Below are 24,132 nucleotides of genomic sequence, written 5' to 3'. Positions count from 1 at the left end.
TCCTTGTTTGAGTTTAAAAGGCAGTTTCAGCTGCCTTGATTGCACTCTGGTAGGAGGCATAATGGAGAGAAGTGTGGTGCAAATCACTCTCTTTGGACTGCTGCTGTCTTTGGCCTCCACACTGCCAAACAAGGTAAGATAATAATACTTAAAAAGGGCCACAGAACCACTTCAAGAATCCAAAATCTAAAAAAATGTGTGTGTGTGCGTGTTTGCATTATGGATGTTGAGGAGGCAAAAATAAAAGGTTAAAGTCTTTAGCTAACTAATATACAGTAAGATCACATAATGTCTTGTGAATTGAAGGAATTTCGATCAATCTCTGTTTGCATATTTACTTTATTCTTGCTCTGGGTCGAAGTCAAAAGGAAATTTGAGCAAACTTTAATAGTTAAAGCTTGGTATTGATAACGGTACTGGTAAGTTCTAAGTTAAGGTTAAAAATGCCAAGTCCCATTAAGTAAATATTTATTGTCTATTCTTTTTTTAACTTAAATATTGTAATATTATTCTGACTTTGGAAACTTCTGTTTCCCAGTTGGTCTGGGAAATCAACTCTTTAGGGAAAGAATGTAATAGTTAAAACTAGAGGAAAAATAAAAAGAATGGGGTGTTACTGCAGTTAAACCAATTAGATTTCACTGATGTCATCCACCAACACATTGTTTTTCAAATACATCTGACCTTTGGTCAACCAATAAGATCACCTAAGCCACTTTTTTAAAAATGTGCCTCCTGTGTTTGCTCAGGATGACTGGGACATCTACAGCTTTCACATAAACTCCACAGTGACCAGTCGTTATGCCACCACTGTCATCACAAGCCGTGTGGCCAATCGTATGAACGAGTCAAAGGAAATTGAATTTCATGTTCGGATTCCCAAGAATGCCTTCATCAGTAAATTTCGAATGTGTGTGAAGTTAAAATAATGTGTAACCATCCAGAGACATTTGCAAATAAAGAATTCTATACTGAAAAACAAATTACAGGATACTCAATAGTGTGTATTTACACCAGGGCTTCTCTTGGTCCTCCAGGTTTATCGATGGCCAAGTTTATGATGGTGTTGTGAAAGCTAAGGAGCAAGCTCAGCAACAGTACTCTGAAGCTGTGTCCCGTGGTGAAAGTGCTGGACTTGTCAGGTATTTGAGTTCAGTCATAACTTGACATAAAAAAAACAATTCTCAGTCACGCAAAACAAGTTTTTTGGGGGGGATCCATGGGCCAAAGGGTGAAAGTCCAACAGGACCAACTGGGACAAAGCCAAAGCACACCACAAATCTCCTGGATACCCCCATCACAGGCAGGGTGTTTGAAACAAGGGTGTGGGAAGATGTCCCCTCTTCCCACTTTGGGGGTTTTTTGTTCTGTTTTTTTAATGTTCTCATTTTAGCAATAACCTGCTGTGACATTCTATTTAAGGAAATGATTATTGTTTCTGCTATAGTTCTGTAGGAAGGACTCTGGAGGAATTTAAGACCTCTGTAACTGTGGCTGCTCACAAAAAGGTCACTTTTGAACTCACATATGAGGAATTAATGAAACGAACACGTGGCAAGTACGAGCTGCAAATTCATGCTCGACCCATGCAGCCTGTCAGTGACTTCAAGGTGACTGTCTTATTGGTATCTGTTCGGTGATTGTTTAGGAGAACAATGCTGAGGTAAGCCATGACTAGATCTTATATTTACTGTACTTAATACCAGGTGGATGTGCACATTCAAGAGGAAGCTGGCTTCAGTTTCATCGATGTGAAAGGAGGCCTGAGCACCAAAGCCCTCGCTAATGCCATCACTAAAACACACACAGATAAAGAGGTACCGTATATTGGAAATCTCAGTTTTGTAAAGCATTAAGTGAACCTAAGTCCTGTCACAACAGACAATAAAATAGATACTATCAGGATAGGATGATAGGTTGTAGGATGCCTTTGAAAATCAGGAAGAGGAAGCGAGGGAAGGAAGAGGCAAGGATTAAATGGTGGAAGCTACACAGAAATGTACAAATACACAAGTTAACCATGTCATGTGTACATGGCAGTTGCATTTCTTATCACGTCAGTCCACATTCAATACGAAATAAGAAATTCAAATAAGAAATTAAATAAGAAATAAGTGTTTCACAATCTTGTTGATTTTTTTTTTATTTGTGTATACAACAACAAACCATATTAGCTGACAATGGTTTTCTCAAGTGTTCCTGAGCTCATGCAGGGATTGCTACTACAAAGTCTCGTCTATTTTAGATGTGGTGCCAACTGAATGGACAATGATAAAATATTGATTCAAACATTTGGTCCTTGAGTAAAAACATATGTCTCTATATTTTGAATCTTTTAATATATCATATTATAACTGTCTAGTTTCCTAGACAGTCTTTGAGAAAGTGGTGAGACCATCTTTACTGCTGAAATTCCCCGCTTCTCTTTTTATGCCCAGTCAGACCTAAATATTTTTTAGTATAATTGGACTTGTTAGAAAACTGAATTTTAAGCTGCTGACCTTTATTCTTTAATATGGAGTGTAAGTTGTCTGAAAGTTTTGTTTATATTAAGATCTTACACATTGTGCAGAATATTTTGAAATTGAGCTTGTACATTCTCACCTTTCAGATGAATGCAATCAAAGGTTTGGAAGGAAAGGACACAGTTTTTTTTTTTTTATCAAGTAAACAGAAATTAAAATCACTGACCTCTCTGTCTCTCATGAGTCTAAACAATTAAATTCATTCTGTTTCCAGGCGTGGGTGTATTTCTATCCAACAGTTGACCAACAGAAGATGTGCGACAGCTGTAGTGATCAGGGTATGAATGGAGATCTAGTTATTGTTTATGATGTCAACAGGGACAATGGACTAGGACACATCAAGGTAAAACCTGGTCAATTATCAATGTACACACAAAGAGAAAAAGAAATGCTGAATTAATATTATATTTTTCTGCTCCTTAAATCATCTTTTGACCAACGAACCTTCTTCTCACTGCTCCTTAGAAATCTGACGGATACTTTGTTCATCACTTTGCTCCATCTGATCTTCCTCGAGTGCCAAAAAATGTCGTCTTTGTTATTGATCAGAGTGGCTCAATGAGTGGCAGAAAAATACTCCAGGTAAATTCTTTGAAGGGTCTATATTTGCCCTCCTCCCTGATTTTTGCATCTTTATCACACCAACGTGCTTTAGATTTATGTGATTTTAGTATTAGATACTGACAACCCAAGTAAATACGAAATGCTGTTTTTAAATGATGATGAATTTATTTATTTTGGAAAAAACATTTTCCAAAAGTATCGCCTGTTAGGTTACCTGTGTCGTTGACCCAGTGGTTTGTTTTTACTGTTTTGAGGTTGAGGTTTTTCAATCTTCTCTGAATCGTTTATTTCTTAGTTTAGTATGCTTATGCTCCTGAGTTTACTTAGTGTTTCTGGTTTTGGATATCTGCCTGTGTGTGTGTGTTTTCCCTGTACTTCCTGTTTTACTTTGATAGTCTCCTGTTGTTGTGTGTCATGTTCTGTTTTGCTTCTCTCCCGTCTTGTCTGCTTCATTAGTTGCCAGCTGTGTTTCTCAGGTGTTTCCTCTTTGCCCTTTTTCTCTCTTGTATTTAGTGTCTGTGTTTCCCTCTGTTCAGCGTCACATTCTCCCTCCTTTCTTGCCGTGTGTTCGGCCTGCCTGCTTAGTTCACGTTTTTCCAGTTTGTTTTGTTATCTTGGATTCCAGTAATTAAATTGGAGTTTGAGTTTAGTTTTGTTGAGAGTGCGTTTTGGGTCCTCCAATCCTGCCTGCCGCACACAGCATATGAAACCGGCTCTATGTGAAAAAAAATAATTGCACTCTAAAACTAATAATTGGCCTTGGCATCAAGAAGTACGATCAAGTCTTTGAGATAACTTGCACTGAGTCTTTAACATTGCTGTGGACCATTCTTCTTTGCAGAATTCTTTCAGCCACACTTGAGGGTTTACAACAGTCAGTTTAAGGCCATGCCAAAGCATCTAAAGGGATTTAAGTCCTGACATGAATTGTTTATTTATTTTACTCATATATTTCTGTTTTCAGTAATTCAGAGGTGGACTTCCTTGTGTGTTTTGGACCACTGCCGTGCGGCATAATTTTAGTATGCTTGAGCTTCAACGCACAAACAGATAATCTTTTACAGACTGATATATCTCAGTAACTTTGTTTCTCAGGTGTTCTCAAGATTCATTAGTTTAGGGCTTGATGTGTTGTTTGTTGATATTTGTTAGCTCTCTTCACTTTGTCAGACATATTCTGTTTAAGTGGCTTCTTGATTCAATATGTCAGGCAGTAACCAGGCCTGGGTGTGGAAATCACCTTTGCTTGGTTAAGCTTAGTTAATTCATGAACATTTAATTAGGAGGGTGGCAATTACTTTTACACATGGAAACAGGTACATATGGTTATATATATTTTTAAATTTAAATCATGATCATTTAAAAACTACATTTTGCATTTACTTGGGTCATCTATGTCTAATGTTAAAATTACATTAATGATCTTTAACATGCAACTGTGACAAATATGGAAAAAATATGAAATCAGGAAAAGGGAAAGAACTTTTTATCAACACTTTTGTGGTGGTTTTTCACTCTATAATTCTAAAACATGCAATATGTTTAGATCACTTTAAAAATGTAACATGTTTTTGCCCAGACTAGGACCGCATTAATCCACATTTTGAATGATCTGGCAGAAGATGATCACTTTGGTCTGATCACTTTTGATGGCAACATTTTGCACTGGAAGCGAGAACTCGTTCAGGCCAACGGCAAAAACCTGGAAAGCGCCAAAAACTTTGCAAGCAATATACAAGCTAGAGGATGTGAGAAGTTGCAGTAAACATATATATTATGGAATATGAACACTTGACAGAAAAATGTCTGGACTGAAACTTTGTTTGTTTGTTGTTGAATTTCAGCCACAGATATAAATGAAGCAGTGTTGCAAGGAGCACGTATGCTGAATGATCATAGCAGAGAAGGTTCAGCATCTATTCTGATACTTCTTACAGATGGAGACCCAACTTCAGGTTATAATAAAGCACACATTTACATAAATGTGCAAGAATACTTCAAGAAATAGGGGATTAGATTAAACACTGTATTTAATTTAGTTATATGTTTTAAGCTTTTTTATCAAGTTTTTTTTTTTAGCATTATTGAGACTGTTATTTCTGACTCTATCTGGGTATATCTTGTATCTTTTCAGGGGTGACAAACCTGGAGAATATTCAGTCAAATGTAAGACAAGCTATTGCAGGCAAATTCCCACTGTACTGTCTTGGTTTTGGTTTTGATGTTGATTTTAAGTTCCTTGAGAAAATGTCGCTGCAAAATAATGGTGTGGCACGGCGGATATATGAAGACTCTGATGCTGATTTACAGCTGAAGGTAATTTTCCTTATACAGTAAATACTCTTATGATGTGATTTAAAAATCGCAGAGGATTGAAAGAAAAAACAAGAATAGTTTGTATAATGTTCACATTGTATATCAACAGGGTTTCTATGAAGAGGTGGCCACACCTCTATTAACAGACGTGACAATGATCTATGTTGGTGGGACCAATCTAACCCAGACTAACTTCAGCCAGTATTATAATGGTTCTGAGATTGTGGTGGCCGGTGAGATCACAGATAACAATATTGAAACCTTCACCCCTCAAGTTGTGGCCATTTCGGTAAAAATAGATTTGCAGGACTCATCAGTTGTCATTTTCTTAAACTGTTTTCCCTGTATCTATACTGACATTACATTGCATTTGAATTGTTACAGAGTAATAGAAGAATAATATTCTCTAATCCAAATGAAACCGTGGAATCCACTGGAACAGTGTCTGATGACCGTATCCAGAGGGTTTGGGCGTACCTCACAGTTAAACAGCTACTAGACAAAGAGTGAGTATGATATATGCCATCTTTCCTCATTTGACTGTTCCTAACAGTTTCCCTTAAACTATTTAATGGTCAAATGTACAATAAAGTTAGGCTTTTAGAAAAGGCCAAAGTTATTTAATAATTTCCCTGAGGTAACATATTTACAGTAATTTCCTTATTTTGACCAGCTTTATACACGTTTCTAAGGAGCAAAGACCCCAGGTTTGATTCTGAGAGGAGTCACAAATCCCTTGGGGTATTTGGCATAAAAAGCTGCATAAAAAGCTGGCTTTTGACCGTAGTGAGACTTAGTTTCTCTTTGAATTAAACCATTTATTAACTAACTAATTAATTATTTTACTTTTTTCCTTCTTTTATTTGGGTTTTATTTATACCTCATCTAATTGTATTATTTAGTTCTAATGTCAGCACTTTGTGTCACCTGTGGTTGTTTTTAAAGTGCTTTATAAATAAAGATGATGGTGATGATGATGATAAAAAGCTGCCCGATCATAAAATGTGGACCAGCTTGTGAATAAGGGAGTGGCTGAAAGTAGCTAATGGTAAAAGATTCCTAACCTGCTTCTCGTGTTGTGTTTCTATTTCATAACACTGATGGCACCTGCCACCATAAATAACTGAGTAACAACTGTATAAGCAAGTTAGAAATCTATCATGAAAACTACCATAAACACAGTTCAGTAAACAAGTCATGACTGAAATGATTCATTACAGAAACAAAACACATTTCAAATTGCATAGCTCTGTTTGAGGCTAACCTGTCTTGAAAGTTTGTTTCATATTAGCAGGCAGCCGATGACCTAAAAACCTATATTTTACATTCTATTGAATGTATCAGTAAATTTTTCCGTTGATCTGGAAATGAGGACCAGCTTTAAAAAGAAGTGTGGCACATGAACTCACTGTTGTCACCATTTGTGTGATAATATTACACACAAATTATTGTTTTATCAATTTTTATGATTAGAATCACAAAATCTAATCTAATCTTTCCATTTTCTAAAAATTCCACCTATACAGCAGTACTTTAAAAACACTCAAGATGGGCCAAGGACATGCAGAAGTTATCAAGTGCACATTTAATTCTTTCTTAATGTTCATATTTATGTAATATTTTGTGGCACAGACTTCAGTTATCGGGACCGGAGAAAGAGAAAGTAAAGAAGGAGGCTTTGGAGCTGTCACTGAAGTACAGTTTTGTGACTCCTCTCACATCTATGGTGGTCACAAAGCCTCCAGGAGAGAACACAGATGTGCTTCATAAACCAAAGGAAGGTGAAACACCACAGAGATGGCAGTCCCGTGTAGATCAGTCCTTTTCAATACAATATTTGGCTCCTAGTAGTCGCCGTTCATCTGGTGAGTATCACAAACACAAAAAGACTGAAATAAATGAAATGCTTCATAATCTCTACTTTTAGCCCCCAGACTAATGTCATTGTCAAGTTAAGGGGAAAAAAACATATGCATCAAACTGCCATGCCCTGACTATCATCTTGTCTTTATTTTTATTTAGCACATACCTTAAACGCTTAACGCTGTAAGCTAATGATAGTTATATAAGAGCAGATGCATGCTGGTGCAATAAGCTGTACGTTTTATGTCCAATGGATGTATGATCTGATTAGTCGACTAATCGAAAAAATAATTGGTGACTAGTCGATTATCAAAATAATCGTTTGTGGCAGCCCTAGTCCTCTCCAGGTTCCTCCCACAGTCCAAGGACATGCAGTTGGCAGGGTTGGATTAACTGATTAACTAGTAGTCGCCTGGGTGAGTAGACTAACGTCATTGTCAAGTTAAGGAAAAACCCAATGCGCATCAAACTGCCATCCACTGAGTATTGTAATACCTTTCTATGAGAGCTAGGATGAACTTTGAGCCACAGTAGCTCATCTGTTAAATCGAACCACACATGCCAGTCTTTGTTCCCCACATTTCTCAGTGATCCTAGGCAGCCCATGGCCCCATCGCTGGTTCACCACTGTTCCTTCCTTGGACCACTATTGATAGATACTAACCAGTGCAGACCGGGAACAGAGGCATCACTATGATTACAAAAATTAAGAAAAGAAACTAAAAGTTCTAAACTTCAAACATCAAAACTCACACATAATAACCACAACTGAGAATATTTACTGAAAGAGGGTTGAAAAAGGGTGAGAGACAGCCAATGTAGACAGTGCATCCGGGCCACACATACTGCAGCTGCTTTAATATGATGTAATTACTGCTTGAGGTTGTACTAACTTAATAACTATAAATACACTATATAAGTAAACCTATACTAACTAATAAAATAGGTACTGTTAGAAAACATGATATGGTGTGTGTTATGAAACAGCTGTGTGCAGGCAGGAAAGGACCCAAAGTGCAGACTCCGGAGACAAACGTAAACTACAAAAAACAGCTTTAATGCTGAACTTAAAAGGATAACAAAACTGAGAATACAAAATAAGCTTACGCAAACAGAACACACAGCAAGATGAGGGTAGATCACGACACAGACAAAGAGAAACACAGGGCTTAAATACACAGAGGTAGCAATCAGGGAATGGGAAACAGGAGGGAAACACAGCTGGGGCAAATCAGGCCTAACGAGACAAAGGCAGCAAAACCAGAGACATTAACATGAGACAAGGACTTTCAAAGTAAAACAGGAAACATAACACAGAGATGCAGACTTGACCCGGGGAGACAGCAACTATGGATAACAGACAGAAAACCAGAACACTAAAACTCTAACAAAACCCACACAGAAAACCTGAACTAAGAATAAACCTATAACCCATAATATAATAAAATAAACAAAATCAAAGAACCAAAAACACAAAACACTGGGTCGACGACCCAGGCACCCTAACAGTGTGATACAGCGGGTCCAGAGATTGTCGTTCAGAGCCATCTATATTGCACATCACACCACATTCAACACAGCTTACAACTCAGCCCCAAACCCCGATTCACTATGTTTTACCACAGCAGGTGTGATTATGGATGCTGTGCAGGTGCGTCCAGCACCGCAGACCACGCCCCACAACACATGACTAACATAAGCTGTGTCCCAAAATGTCGGCTGCATCCTTCGAAGGACCCGGCCCACGTAGACCGCGAAGGCCGGGTCCTTCGAAGACTGAGAAGGCCGGAAGTGCGAGGCTGTGAAATGGGACGGTCTAGCCTTCAGATTTGCATTACCGCTGTGTCGGTGGAGTTTAATAAACTCGTCCGTCTGCTCCTTGCTATCTAAAATATAACAGGACACTGGCGTAAATTCTCGACCGTCTCACACTTCTGTTTAATCAGTTTTCTGTTTGACGTTTATTCAGCTGTGTGAAAATTCCGGAGGAATTAATAAAGTTAATTATTAATAAAGTTTTATTTAATCTAATAACTTTGATCTCAGCCAAACCAATTTACTCCGGAACAAATAAAACACAGAAAAAGGGTAAAAAATTACATTTTTAAGTTATCAGAGTGACTTATATATCATGTTTAACCTGAGTAGCGAAAGAGCGGGGGTCTGAAAACGATGAAGTCGGGAGTCCGCTGCTCTCACCGGCTGGAGTGACCATTGAACTCCCCCAACTTGCTATCGAGCGGGTGGGTAACATACGTCTCCGAAAACGTCGGCACACTTTTGCAAATATGTGATGTCTTGATAGACCGAGCAGATATTTGATTTTTACACAGCTACTTTCTCGCCTGAAAATATGTTAAAAGTTTATTTTGTGACCCAGAAAGATTAATAAGACTGATTTTAAAACTGAGTAGCAGCCGCTATTGTTGGCAGCTGAAATTTGGCTGGGCCGCGCTATGAATTCTGGGATATGGTGGGCCACGAAGGACACACCCGACCCATCCTTCAATTTCGGGGAAATGAAGGACGCATTTTTCGGACGCATTTGAAGGAGTCGACGAATTGGGACAGCCTTCGTCGCCTGGCTGTGACGTAATCGGCCTTCAAATGCGGCCTCCGAAGGATGCAGCCGACGTTTTGGGACACAGCTATAGACTGTTGTAAGTAAGCTCTATATAAATGGTTATCCAGTCTAGAGCCCTAGGAATAATGGGTAAAACACAAACACTGACCTCAACATTGGAGAATCCCAACACCCACTCTAAAAAATGCACAACACAGAAGAACCACCTTGACAGGAAAAGACTTGGCTGTACATCTGGATCTATAGGTCAAAGGTCACTCTGTCGAGGATACCAATGTTCACATTTTGGAAGGAGAAGACAATAGATAATCTGAAAGAGGAATAAAAGCAGCCATTTATGTTCACTGTCAACAACTATCTTTGAACAGGAGGGGTTACTTACGGCTATCCAGTTTTGAGACCCTTTTCAAGGCAACTCAACCATCACTCACATCTTGCGTCAGGTGAGGTTAGATGCCACAATGGTTTCACCCCAAACCTCTAGTGATAATGACCCATGCCTTTTTCACACTTTGACTCGTGTGATGAGTCACATGATACATAGTCCTCTTAAGCGACCTCGATAGGGTTTAACTATCTGGGACTATCCACCATTTGATTTTAGAACTGAAGACGTTACTCAGATGAAATGTCTTCAAGAAACTTAAAGAAGTCCAGTAACTTTTCCTTCCAGTCTCCTTAGATTATCATGATCTGGATGACTGAGAACCTACACAGACATAGATTGGCAACTGTACCGTACCCTAAAACATTTTTTAAAGAAAATAACAGATATTTAATTCCTAAATGTTACTGTTTGTTTCTAGTCACAGATGTGATGGAAAAACAATCCATTGGAGGCTATGGAGGATACAGTTTATCAGGTACAGTGCTAAACAAATTTATTAGACCATCACCCAGTGCAAGGTTTATGTAACGGCTGCTCTAAATTAACAGAATTGTAACTACCAAAACATTTTTTTTTTATGCCAAGGTAACATAATTAACTCACATTCCTGAACAGAAAAATAAGTTTAGTTCTTGAAATTTATGACTTCTCTGAGAAGTTCAATTAATTCAGTCATTTTTTAAACTAGCTTTTAACAGATTTCTCAAACTCTAGTCTCTATAAGTTCAATGTTCAAGAAACTGAACTACCTTCTAATTCAGTTGTGCTAATGATTAAAAAAAAAGAATAATAAAAGTAAGACAAAACCTGTGTGAATAATCTAACAATATAAAGTGCTGTGAAGCAACTGTTGTTGTAATTTAACAATATATACATTAAATTGCATTGCAATGAATTGAATTAACACATTTTTACTAAAAAAAACATGTTTGAATCAACCCACATAGCAAAATTGGTATAGCCCGGATCTGGCCCACAAAATGTGCTTACACATGGCCCACATACTGCAAAGGATGACGGCCCTTTGGTGACCCAGATCTGGTTTGCCAGATGTGGCCCAGACATAGGCCAGCACAAGGCCAGTTGCAGACACACTGGTGGTCCTGTGCTGGCCCATGTGTGGACAACCTCTGGCAAACCTGGTCTGGGCCGTCATTCTTTGCGGTATGTGGGCCATGTGTAAGTTGTGTGCAGCCATGGGCCAGTTGTAGACACACTGCACAGAACAGTTTCAGGTCTGGCCCCAGATGTCGGCCTAATGTGTACCTTAATCAAGCCATGTAATAACGTCCTGGAACATGCAAAACAGTGCAAAAGTAACATGACAAAACTCTGTTCAGAAAGTGAATGGACTGACTCTTATATAGCACTTTTCTAGTTTCCCAGATTACTCAAAATGCTCCATACAACAGGCCACATTCAGCCAATCACACACTTTCTCTAAACTGAGTGCTTCCTCACAAACCTGTCAAACCTGCACTTGAAACATTGGCTACAACATGGCATTTGGCTGCAACATGGCATTTGGGTCTTCTAACTAAAATAGGTAAATAGGAACATAAATAGTGCCATCATTGCCAGAGGTTAGAGATGGACCGATCCGATATTACGTATCGGTATCGGTCTGATACTGACCTAAATTACTGGATCGGATATCGGAGAAAAATAAAAAATGTAATCCGATCCATTAAATATCACGAAAGCACCTCACAAAACTTGCAACACGCCGTAACTCGCCTCAGAACGTTAGCACGTGGGAGCAGTATGCATCACGTGATAGAGCGGCTGTGGCATGCGGGACCTGTCGGTGGTCTGGATAGCATGTGGAGCTTCGCTAGCAACCCGGCATTTCATCTCCGACAAAGTTATCCCGAGAGAAGTAAAGCAAGTGTGTAAGTCCATCTCTGAATGTTTGTAAAGCATTCCTGCGTTAAGCTTAACAAACGATATATGGAGCGACTGCCTCTTCTTGCTGCTACTTCAATCATGAAACTGCTTAATGATCAGCTGATCGGCTTTTCTGTCGCGAGTCCATCTCTCTGGTTTGTTTTTGGCCCACTTTGCACCAGAAAGAGGAAACCAGTGGCTGAACAACAGCAGCACGTTTAAGCTTGATAAGCTGTTGTTAGAATTTATTTAATATTACTTTCTACTCGAGGATCTTTTTCTACGTAGCTGACGGCTGGTAACTGTGCAGGGGCGGATCTAGCAAAGTTTAGCCAGGGGGGCCGATAGGGCATTAACAGGGAAAAGGGGGCACAAAGACACACTTTTCTTTCTTATTCTCATTTAAAATGTCTAGCTTTTAATAAATAATTATCCGAATCTTACACCCAAAGTTTTAATTTGATGTAAAATGAATAGAAGTCAGTTACTGTATATAGTGACTATTAAGTCTAATATATATACCCTAGTAAGCTATAGTACTTTTTCCTTTGGAAACGTACCATCTGTGCAGTCTGCAATTTTGTTGAAGAAAGATGTTGAATCTATTTAATATTTCTTGAAAAATAATTGATTTCTGTGCATTTTTTTTCACACTGCATCAAATTAAGGTTGATTACGTCGATTAAGCATCATGAGGTGGAGCGTGAGGGGTGGTTCCCTATTTTTTATTTATTTATTTTTGTTGTTGCTGGGAGTTGGAACCCTATTAGTTAGGTTGCTTAATATTTACGCTAAGTACTCTTTAAAATACCAGAATAGGGAGGATGGTGTAGGTTTAAGTTTATTAGATTGATCAGTATTGCTGAACTATGAAATATTTTTTTTTTTTGCATACAGGTATAACAGAATAGCTTTAGTGTAGTTGTTGTTTTAAACTTGAGTATGAGCTTATACAAAATGCAGCAAGATATTTAAAAAACAGTTTTGTTGATTAAAAAACACTATATCGGAGTCATATCGGTATCGGCAGATATCCAAATTTATGATATCGGTATCGGACATAAAAAAGTGGTATCGTGCCATCTCTACCAGAGGTCGCCCACATTGGTTGACAAACACCCTACCATGACACCGGTCAGTCAGAAGTGCCAGCTTGATGCCGGATCCAGGGAAGACCTGTTTTCTATGAGCCTGGGCCACAGAACCCAAACCACAATCGATGGCATGCCATCACATAGACAGTGCCATCTCTGCCAGGCCTGGCCCATGTCTGGATGACATACGTCCTATCATGCCAGAGGTCGGCCAGCTGTGCCGGCTTGATACCAGATCCGGGCCAGACCTCCTTGCTGTGTGGGAACAAGAAAAAGGGACCTTGTGTATTATTTTGGGCCATTCGGCTAGTTAAGTATTATATATAAATCGAAATAAACTTGTTTCTTAATTTCATGTTATCAATTTGTGTTTTTGTTGTTTCAGGAATCTCAAACACACGTGGCGTACAAGGTATGATGTGACACATACTGCAGCTGCTTTAATATTATGTAATTGCTGCTTAAGGTTGTTAATGCGTAGTTTACTGGGTTTCCTAACATCTATTCTTCTGATGAAGGATTCACAGCCGTAGAGCTTTTCATTAACATTTTAACTGGAAATTACTGACTTTTTTGCTTAAACTTTCATTTTTAAGATATTATATTACCGAGTTTAAAACGTAAAAATTCAAACGTAAAAGTATCGAATTTTCTGGATCGTTCCGCACGTCCCTACCCCTCAGTCAGTGAGTGAGATGGTAGACAGCGTCGAGGAGAAGAGTGCGAAAACACATAAATATGATTGACACACATAAATAAAGCAGCAACTGGCTGCACTTTAAAGAAGAAGCAGATGACTAACTAACTAAGAGGAGACACTGCAATGTCAACCTGCACTGATGAAATACTGTTCGGCTACTGAGTTTGGTTCTGTTTCTGTTATGTGAAAAAATCTTTTTGCAGTGTTTTGTTTTTGTGTTAAATTAAAATGAAAATTTTCATGAAAATATTAAACAAAAGTAAGAATACCTGCTTTTGCAACAGAACAACAAAATTAGGCAATTATAAGGCTTCTCATAAAAACAATGAATGCAAAAGGGTTTATAAACACACAAAGCATCCATCTTTGCCAAGTAGGGCTAAAATATGAGGCTATAGATAATAATAAATTAAGACCCGTTTGGGAGCCGTGTCACAAGAGCCAGCTCTCTGAAAAGCTGAACTTCCCATCACTACAAACCTGACACTGAGTTTTGAGATTCAATATAATACGTGTCTTTATTTATTTAAAGCATGGGTTAGTTTCAGGGTGTGTTTATTAAATCAATATGCAACATAAGGATTTTAAATATTGGTGTATGTAATTCGTGTTGTTTAAATGTATTCAACGTCAATACATAAATCTGAATTGCACTGAATTGAATGAAAAACGTGTATGAATTGACAAGAAAAAGGGACCTTGTTTATTACTTTATTTTGGCAAGTAATAAATGAACATGTTTCTTAATTTCATGTTATCAATTTGTTTTTGTTATTTCAGGAAAATTAAGAGGAAAAAATATTGGCCGTCAAGGTATGATGTGACAAATATTGCAGCTTTTCTATTATTATGTAACTCCTGCTTGAGTTTGTACTAAATAAATTAACTATCTTAACTATGTAAATACAAAAAAATACAATATAATTAAACTTGTACTAACTATTAAACTAGTTACAGGCAGAAAACATGAGTAACATAGGCTGTTGTCAGTAAGCTCTATATAAATGGCAGTCCAGTATAGAGCACTAGAAATAATGGGGAAAACACAAGGAAGGATCTGGGAACAAATTGGCAGAATAAACACTAAAGACAGCAGTGCAGCACAACAATGAACAAACATTATCCCAGACACTGAGAGCAATCATTGTAGAATGGAAACACAAGGCTAACACAGCTAAACTTAATCAGGGATAAGACAAGGGAAGTAAAGCTGAATACAAAGCATAATAGACAAAAGACTAAAAGACCAAAAGACTAATAGACAAACGACTACAAAAATAAAATGGGAACACAAAAAGGCCTAACACAGAAACAGACTCTTAATGAGAAACATTTTACATAAAAAAAAAAACATATCAATTCATACAATATTCTATTTTTATTGTGTTTTTACAAGAAACCATCTTGAATCTACAATACTTTTTCTTGTAGATTCAAGATGGTTTCTTGTCCTCTTTTTTAACTTTATTTTAGTCAGGATTGCTTTGGGTTTATTTATATATAAATATAAATGAATATGTTTCTTAATTTTAATTAATCAATTTGTTCATTATTTTGTTGTTTTATGAGTCATTAGCATTCATGATTTGCAACATTGAGGTATGTTGTGGCACATAATGCAGGTGCTCTATTAAGATATAATTACTACTAAAGTTTGTACTGACTTATTCATTATAAATACACAATATATAAATGCATGCTAACTAATAAACTAGATACTGTGAGAAAACATGACTAATATAGAGTGCTGTACTAATGTTGTCAGCAAGTTCTATATAAATGCATGTTCATTTTTTAGACTCATTCCATCTTACATTATCAGATTTTTTTTTTCTTCTGCTCAACCACATCTGATTTTCCCAAAATTGTTATTGTTTAAATCTATCTATCTCTCTCTCTCTCTCTCTATATATATATATATATATATATATATATATATATATATGTGTGTGTGTGTGTGTGTGTGTGTGTGTGTGTGTTCTTCTCATGTTTGTGTGGGTTCTCTCTAGGGCTGCCACGATTAGTCGACTAGTCACGATTACGTCGACTATCAAAATCGTCGACGACTGATTTAATAGTCGACTCGTCGTTTGAAGCTTTTGTATGATCCGAAAAGACGCAGTAATAAGATTTAAGAGTGTAATAACGGACTGAAACAGAAGATGGCAGCACTGCATGTACAAGGATGCCAGCTGCCGTTAAACCCCAAAGAAGAAGAAGCTGTGTCCCAGAATTCATAGCGCAGGCCAGCTCAGTTTCCAACAATGGCGGCAGCTAGTTAGTTTTAATATTACTCTTATTATTCTCTCTGGGTCACAAAATAAACGTTTAACATATTTTCAGGCGAGAATGTAACTATTTAAACCTCAAATATCTGCTCAGTTTATCAAGACTCCACATATTTTCAAAAGCGCTGCGACTTTTTCCTAGCTGGGGGCAAGGCGCACTCGAGCCCGTGAGAACACCGGACTCCCGGCAAATCGTTTTCAAACCCACCGCTGTCTTTCGCTACTCAGGTTAAACATACATAAGTCACTTAGATAACTTAAAAATGTTATTGTTTGGCCTTTTTTTTAAGTATTTTATTTGTTCCTGAGTAAATTGGTTTGGCTGAGATTAAAATTATAGTTTTTACACAGCTGAATAAACGTCAAGCAGACGACTGATTATCAGAAGTGTGAGATGCTCGAGAATACACTCCGGTGTCCTGTTATATTTTAGATAGTAAGAAGTTTATTAAACTTCACCGAAAAAATCTGCAAATTTCATTAAAATTTAACAAACTATCATCTTTATTTTTATTTAGCACATACCTTAAACACTTAAAGCTGTAAGCTAATGATAGTTATATAAGAGCAGATGCATGCTGGTGCAATAAGCTGTACGTTTTACGTCCAATGGATGCATGATCTGATTAGTCGACTAATCGCAAAAATAATTGGTGACTAGTCAACTATCAAAATAATCGTTTGTGGCAGCCCTAGTCCTCTCCAGGTTCCTCCCACAGTCCAAGGACATGCAGTTGGCAGGGTTGGATTAACTGATTATTTTAAACTGTCCATAGGTGTGAATGTCAGTGTGAATGGTTGTCTGCCTCTCTGTTTCCCTTTCATAAAACAGCCACCCTTCCACTGGGGCCATTTCTGATCAGGCTTAGAACCTTAGAACCTCTAAGGATACTTCTAAATTGAAGACCTTTCAGAATGTTTTTTTTTTTTTTTTCAGTTTATTAATGGGATAATGTACCTGTAATACTATCGGAGACTATGGTAAATTTTTACAACTACCTGCAAAAGGCTAATGGGGTAGGTTCTCAGTCATCAAGGTCATGGTAGTCTAAGGAGCTTGGAATCTAAGTTAATGGACTTCTTTAAGTTTCTTGAAGATGTTTCACCTCTCATCTGAGAAACATCTTGAGTTCTAGAACCAAATGAGAATTTTCACCAAGCATGACATCCCAGTCCACTTCAGACCCAGCCACACCTCTACATCACAGAATCCAAACAGCCATACTATAAACACATGACATAGAAGAGCCATCTTGACGGGACAAGACTTGGCTGTACAACTGGATCTAAAGGTCAAAGGTCACTCTGTCAAGGATGGCAATGTTCACATTTTGGAAACAGAAGACAGATAATCTGAAAGAGGAGTAAAAGAAGCTATTTATGTCTACTGTGAATGACCATCTTTGAACAGAGGGGGTTGCTTACAACACCAACTGTCTGCCACCTACAAACCAGCTTTGAGATCCCTTCCCAGCTCACCCCCCACTTACATCTAGCATCAGGTGAAGCAAGGTCCCACAGTGGTTTAACCCAAAAACCTCTTGTGATAATGACCCATGCCTTTTTCACACTTTGGCTCATGTGATGAGTCACATGATTAATAGTCCTCTTAAGGGACCTCCACTAGGGTATAAATGCAACCAGGAGATGCCGGACTAGAGCAGCGCAGATACTGAAGGACCCGTCCCATCCTGGCAACAAACTGTTCCAACTTCTGCAATCCGGTAGAAGTCCGATTGTCTATTCTTATTTAAGTCACGTAATGTACAGAATTCACCTGAAAAAGGATTCTCTGGTCGAGGTACAGTGCTTAACAAATGTAATAGACCATCACCTGATGCAAGGTTCATGTAATTGCTACCATAAAATTAACAGTATTGGTAACTACCAAAACAAATCTGTTTATTGGAATAATTAATCCACCAGTATATACAAGCTATTTAATTAAAATCATATTGTCAATGTTAAAATATAATCTTTAATATTATCCCTGAATTTTCAAATGTACTCTTACAAAAACATACAAAAGTATATAATAAAAACAGACATTTGCTTCTTATATGTTACTGTTTAGTTTTAGTCATGCAACAGCACACCCCCAGAGGAGAGAGAGGAAAGAGTGGACATCCTGGAGCAGGTGAAGTGCTTAACAAATTTATTAGATCACCCAATGCAAGGTTTATGTATCTGCTGCTTTAGATTAACAGTATTGGTAACTACCAATTTTTTATTTTTATTTATTTATTTTTTCAAATGTACTCTTTTACAAAAACATACAAAAAATAGTATTTCATAAAAGCAGATATTTCCTTCTTATATGTTACTGTTTATTTTTAGTCATGCAACAGCACACCCCCAGAGGAGAGAGAGGATACCTTGTACCAGGTAAAGTGCTTAACAAATTTATTAGTCCGTCACCCAATGCAAGGTTTATGTAACTGCTGCTTTAGATTAACAGTATTGGTAATTACTCAAAAAACCTGTGTGCACAGTTTTAATGCGTAATTTTACTGGGTTTCCTAACATCTGTTCTTCTAGTGAAGCATTCAAAGCTTTCATATGAATTTATATGTAATATCAGGCTTTGCATTTGTTGGGTAATAGAATAGAATACAATGCTTTTTATTGTCACTGTACACATGCACAATGAGATACAGAGCATCTCCTTCTCAGTGCAGACATGTAGGAAAAGAAATGGGGGGGGGCACCGTTTTGCAGCACTATATACATATGAACAGTATTCAAAAAACATCAAATGTATAAATATATAATGGGGAAAAAACAAATAGGGTTATATATTTACTGTGTTGGTTATTGCACGTTAATTAAATATTACACAGTAGTGATGGTAAAAAGTGTAGTCTGGGTGTAGAGGGTAGTCCTTAGATTGGGAGGTGGTATTGTATTGTCAGTGCAGCGTGGTTATGGCTTTTTGGAAGAAACTATTTACGCTGCATCTGTAGTGTTTCCCTGAGTGAAGCAGGTTGAACAGGTCAAAACCAGTGTAGGAGCTGTCTTTGATAATGTTTGTCAACAACATTTCTTTTTTTTTTTTTTTTTTTTGTCCCGCTTGGATCTTTAGCCATCAGAATTGTTGTCTTAAGGCCAAGAAAGATGCCAAGCGGATTTATTTTACCAAGTGGATCATCATGGCCTTGCCATATTGGTCCATTTGATTGACCTTTATTATAATTATGAATTTATTTTATTTTATTTTATTTTCAGTTGCTACAAACGGGACAGACATGACTGGGGGATAGGACAGGGAGAAAGAATGAAAGAAAGAGAGGGAGAGAGAGAAAACCAAAGGGGAGAAGAGAAGGTGAGAAGGGGGGGGGGGGGGGGAGAGAAAGAAAAAAAACAAACAAAACAAACAAACAAACAAAACACCTGGGTCACCTGTATGGAGAAAAAAAACAGAAGAGAAAGCAAACAACAAAGAGCAACATAATAAAAAAAACAGCACCATCACAATAAACTAGCTAGCAGTAGATACTAAACAGTAGATACTAAATAATAAACGATATTGTGCAGCACGCAAGATAGACAGCACACAATGTGCTTTGAGGCAGCAGCCAAGAAAGCTGTAGTCCGCGTCTGTGAATACCCGTGTGTACACCTGTGTGCATACCTGTGTGGATCAGCATGCTTGCATTCCAAAGGTTTCTCCATGTAACGATCTGCTAGAGGGTGTGGGGGAGCCACAGCCCCGTCCTCCAGGGTATGAAGCAGGTATGGAGGAGATCAAAACTCCAGACATCCAGAGGCCCCCAGAACACAAGAGACCAACAGAGGGGCAGCCGCACCACTGTCCCAGTAAGAGCTGAGGAGAGTCCCAGATGAGGGCTCACTCAGCAGCCGCGGAGCAGAAGCCAGGGGGGGGGGTTGCAGTGACGTGCCCGTGAGCTCTGCCGGCAGCCAGCTGTGCCTGAGTGACCGAGCCCCAGGCCGAGAGGCCGGGGGCACCCCACCTCCGAAGTGGCCCCAGCGAGCCCCAGGCTCCAGGCCCCGATAAGCGGCCGCCAAGGAGTGTGTACCCGGACGCCCACCCCCAGACACAAAGAACCACCAACGCATCGATACCTGAGGGAGTCCGCCACTGGCAGGGGAAGTGGTGGTGGGTGGAGATAGGCCTCCAAACCTTGGAGGGCCTGAGATGTCCCCAGAGAGGTGGCGTCTGATACCCAACCTGACATATAGACACAGACATACAGGCACACACAGACACAAACATCCATTCCCACCCTCATGCTCTCATATGCATGCGCCTTAGAACACACATGCATCAACACTATAATGAGCGGGTGGAGGGAGGTTTGGAGTCTTCTCTCACTCCCATTCTCTGCGACCTGCTGGAGCGGGGGGGCTAGGAGGAGGAGTTGGCCGTCCGACTGCGGTCTGGGGTGTGGGGCCTCCCTGCTGCTATGGAGTCGGGGCGGTCTGCCTCTCCCACCGCAGGGAAAAGGGTAACACCATCTGGGTCTGGGTGCAGTTCCCCCCTCCAAGGGCAAGGGTACCTAGACCCGGTTCGTAGAGTACGCTTGGGGAGTGTGATCGTGTGTACAGCGTCTCTTTATGTCTGTCTCCACGTTGGTTGAGTGTGGAGTAAGTGCATATGTCAACAACATTTCTAACAAGTTGAAGTGCAACAATTAGAATTTATGTACAAACTATGTTTACAGACTGACACTGAGTTGTGAGACTCAATATATATGTGTCTTTATTTATTTATTTAAAGCAGTGGTTAGTATCAGGATGTGTTTATAAACTCAATATGCAACATAAAGACTTAAAATATTAGTGTATGTGATTAAATGTATTTACAGTTGTTCTCCCTGATGTCCAACCTGCTGTTGTTCATCTTTCCCGTGATACTACTACTCTGGAAGCCACTGATGGTATTGTATTGCCTTGATGTCATTCAGGTTGATAAAAAAAAAATAGTAATTGTTTTGGTTTGGTTTCTTTTGTTTGTTTGCTTTTTTTGTATTGCAAGTTCCAAACAACCCATGATGTACTCAGATATGCAGCAAATTACATACTTTTTTTCTGGAAGGAAACTCCAAACATGGGCTGTTTTTCAAATCTCTTCATTAACCATAAAACAAAAAGAAAAGCAAACAAAATTGTAAGAATAATATGTTATATAAATCAGGCTCTGCATAGTATGTATGAACAAATGTGTATTTTTTGGATTCCTGGCTCAGGGGTTATAAAGCACATTTTGGGTAAAAAACCTGGGGTGAATATTTAATTTCACTAAAAATGTTCTAACACTGTGTACCTCTGTATCTCTAGTTCCTGTACTCCACAGGTTTTTGCTAAAAGCTGAGAATCAGACTGTTCCACTATGCTTTGATGTCAGTGGACCTGTCCGCCTTAAACTTCTTCACTATCCCAGCAGGGGTCAGTAGTGTTAGCTTTTTCATCCTAATATTTCTTTTCAGTGTAATAAAAACTGTTACTCTTCTTTCTCATTGTTACTTTCATATGAAAACTCCAGTTTGTGGTATAAGATGAGCATTTCTCTTTTCTTCTAGAACTGTCTGTAAATGGTGAGCTTGATTCAGTTACAAATGGAGGCTTCAGCAGAATTTTCATACACGTCAAAGACAGCCAACATGTTGAGATCGACACCAACTGGGTCACTGTACGAGATGGACAGACAGTGACATATTACACTGGACAGGATCGCATTACTGCTGGAAGGTGATGTTGTATTATCATGGTCGAGACTCATGCTCTCAGCTTTAAGCACAGATGTGTGACCTTATTCACCTGTGTTACCAAGATTTACATGAGAAGACTGTCTCTCTCAGCACCTATATATGTTAGCTGACATCTCTGAGGCTGAAACCCCTAAAAAGTTTGTTTTTTATTTTGTGTTGATTATTGAGCAGATGGGATATGATTTCAGTAAGGACAGATCATTTGAAAGCACCGGTAAGATTTATAAGTAAAGAGTATGAATTATACACTATGTCTAATGGTGATTAGACATAGTGTAACAGATCAGAGTCAATGTTAGGAGGGTACATGCGAATGGTGGATGAAGTAAAGCAATTGGAAGAGGTGGGTCACATGAAGGAGTCCGAAAGGCAAAATGATAAGAGGCTGTGAGATTTAAAACACACAGAACAGAGATTAGCTGGCTCAGAGAAGGAAAGCGAAAGCAGGAACATGATTGTTTCTCACATGAGTGGATTTGAGTAAAGCCCAAATGCACAAGAATACAGGCAGACGAGTGCATACAGATTTTTACTTTTTATGCTGCGGTAGACTGCAAGCCATACACTTATATTTATTTACAAACTTAAGTTTACTTATTAGAAACCAAGCCAGCACTGTGTCAGACTGAGGACCTATCCTGGGTGTACCCCAACTCTCAGGAATAGGCTCCAGCTCCTATCATGGATAAGTGGAAGAAAATGCATTGATGGATGCAATTAATTATTTGTTCAGGCCATGAACTGAAGTACAGAATGAAAATGGCAGGGGCAGACATGAAGTAGAGTTTGTCATGAATTCACTGTCATAAATTCACTTTTACAAAAGATGCTTACATTAAAGTCCCTGTACTTTATGCACTGCACTGCTGTTTAATCAGACCAGGCTAAATTAATCCAAGTAGCATGATCTGTGCAGGTGCTTTATACAGCTTTAAAAAAAAGTTGAGTAACTCCATGTTTTTCCAGTGTGACAGTGATTGTGCGCAACAACGAAATAGACGTTGCCACTGGAGACATGCGAATGGTCATCATAGTTCATGAGAACAATGGTCCAAAATTCCTTTGGCCAGTTTTAAGACAGCGTCCCTCGGACAACAATGCTGAAGGACTTTTAGGTGAGTGAAAAGCTGTGTGTGTGTGTGTGTGTGTCCTTGCTGCATTGGTTTTCAATGTTGCTTCACTCTCTCTTTCCAGCTGTAGAGGCTGCAGTTTATGAGGAGGTACAGCAAGCTCCTGTCAGAAAACTAAAGATTAAAAACCAGGAGGCAGACGTTACTGGGTATATTTTCTTTAATTTTTTGTACTTATGTTTTTGTTTTGCTTTATTCAGCCATTACTACAAAGATATATGATCTCTTTATTCTTTCTTTTGTAGGGAGATGGTTGTTGACTACAGCTTTGCTTCTCCTGTCTCAATGAACTGTTGGCTCATGTCTGCTGACTCTGCCCTGCAGAGACCACTGTCCCAGTTTGTCATTACACAGCTTTAACTGGCAAATATGTTGATTTATTTGAAAAATCTTTAATTTAAAAGGAAAACAAGGCAAAAACATATATTGTGGAAACTTTCTTTCCATCTGTTTCCAACATGTAGAAATATAACTGTGAATGTGGATCTATTGTCAGACAGCATTACCAATTAAAAATAACATACACAAATCAGGATTTATGATTACCACCATCTGCCATTAACATAGCGTCCAAAATGACACAAATGCAGTTGAGATGACAATAACAGGCATACTTCTACACCTTTATTTTTTAAATACGTTGAAAAATGAAAAAATAAATTTTATAAGTTTAAACTACAGTAATTATATTGTTATAGCTAAATGTTAATCAGCTTTGCTGGCTGATCTGGAAGAGAGTGGGATTGTAGAAGGTTTGCTTATAAATAAAAATTTCAAATATTTCTGAATCCTGGTTAAGTACCAGAACATTGAGAGAGGAAACTTTTTAAAACATTTCTTCTGTTTTGTCTTTTGCCTCAAACTGCAAATGACATGTAATGAGGCTGACTTGATTCAAGGATCTCTGACAAATATAATGCTGTTATTTTTCTTGCATAATTTCATGACTTCCTCAGAACAGTTTATGGAATGGATATCAAGCGAATGAATAAAGAATCCAAACTATTACCTAACCTTGTTTGCGAGCTCTTCTGTACAGCAGCTGTAAGCCCCTCCTGCTGGGG

General features: G+C 38.5%; 1 protein-coding gene and 1 long non-coding RNA gene across 6 annotated transcripts; both read left to right on the top strand.

Annotated features, from left to right (window-relative positions):
- Window positions 1-24,081, top strand: LOC120746684 (inter-alpha-trypsin inhibitor heavy chain H3-like). Of its 5 annotated transcripts, XM_040052110.1 has the most exons (25): window positions 1-133; window positions 750-910; window positions 1,038-1,142; window positions 1,448-1,610; window positions 1,707-1,817; window positions 2,740-2,868; window positions 2,991-3,107; window positions 4,669-4,837; window positions 4,934-5,044; window positions 5,224-5,405; window positions 5,515-5,694; window positions 5,790-5,911; window positions 7,038-7,270; window positions 10,221-10,295; window positions 10,659-10,715; window positions 13,607-13,633; window positions 14,702-14,734; window positions 18,284-18,346; window positions 18,547-18,594; window positions 21,036-21,107; window positions 21,508-21,615; window positions 21,750-21,918; window positions 22,905-23,053; window positions 23,133-23,217; window positions 23,314-24,081. In XM_040052110.1, exons 1-25 carry the CDS (start codon window positions 62-64, stop codon window positions 23,426-23,428), a joined length of 2,856 nt encoding a protein of 951 aa, XP_039908044.1. In that variant the 5' UTR covers window positions 1-61; the 3' UTR covers window positions 23,429-24,081. The 5 variants fall into 5 exon arrangements, with proteins under 5 accessions (XP_039908044.1, XP_039908045.1, XP_039908046.1 ...); XM_040052111.1 differs by lacking the exons at window positions 18,284-18,346; window positions 18,547-18,594; XM_040052112.1 differs by lacking the exons at window positions 10,659-10,715; window positions 18,284-18,346; window positions 18,547-18,594.
- LOC120746693 lies at window positions 11,519-13,490 on the top strand. The gene is made up of 2 exons (XR_005698913.1): window positions 11,519-11,823; window positions 13,222-13,490. It is a non-coding gene; the product is annotated as an uncharacterized LOC120746693 (long non-coding RNA).
- Window positions 24,082-24,132: the final 51 nt, after the last annotated feature.

This window comes from Simochromis diagramma, unplaced genomic scaffold (genome assembly GCF_900408965.1).
Source record: "Simochromis diagramma unplaced genomic scaffold, fSimDia1.1 OVJJ01000389.1, whole genome shotgun sequence".
In the NCBI taxonomy this organism is placed as follows: domain Eukaryota; kingdom Metazoa; phylum Chordata; class Actinopteri; order Cichliformes; family Cichlidae; genus Simochromis; species Simochromis diagramma.
Note: the sequence above shows the minus strand (reverse complement) of the source record. Positions and strands in the feature narration are given on the sequence as shown.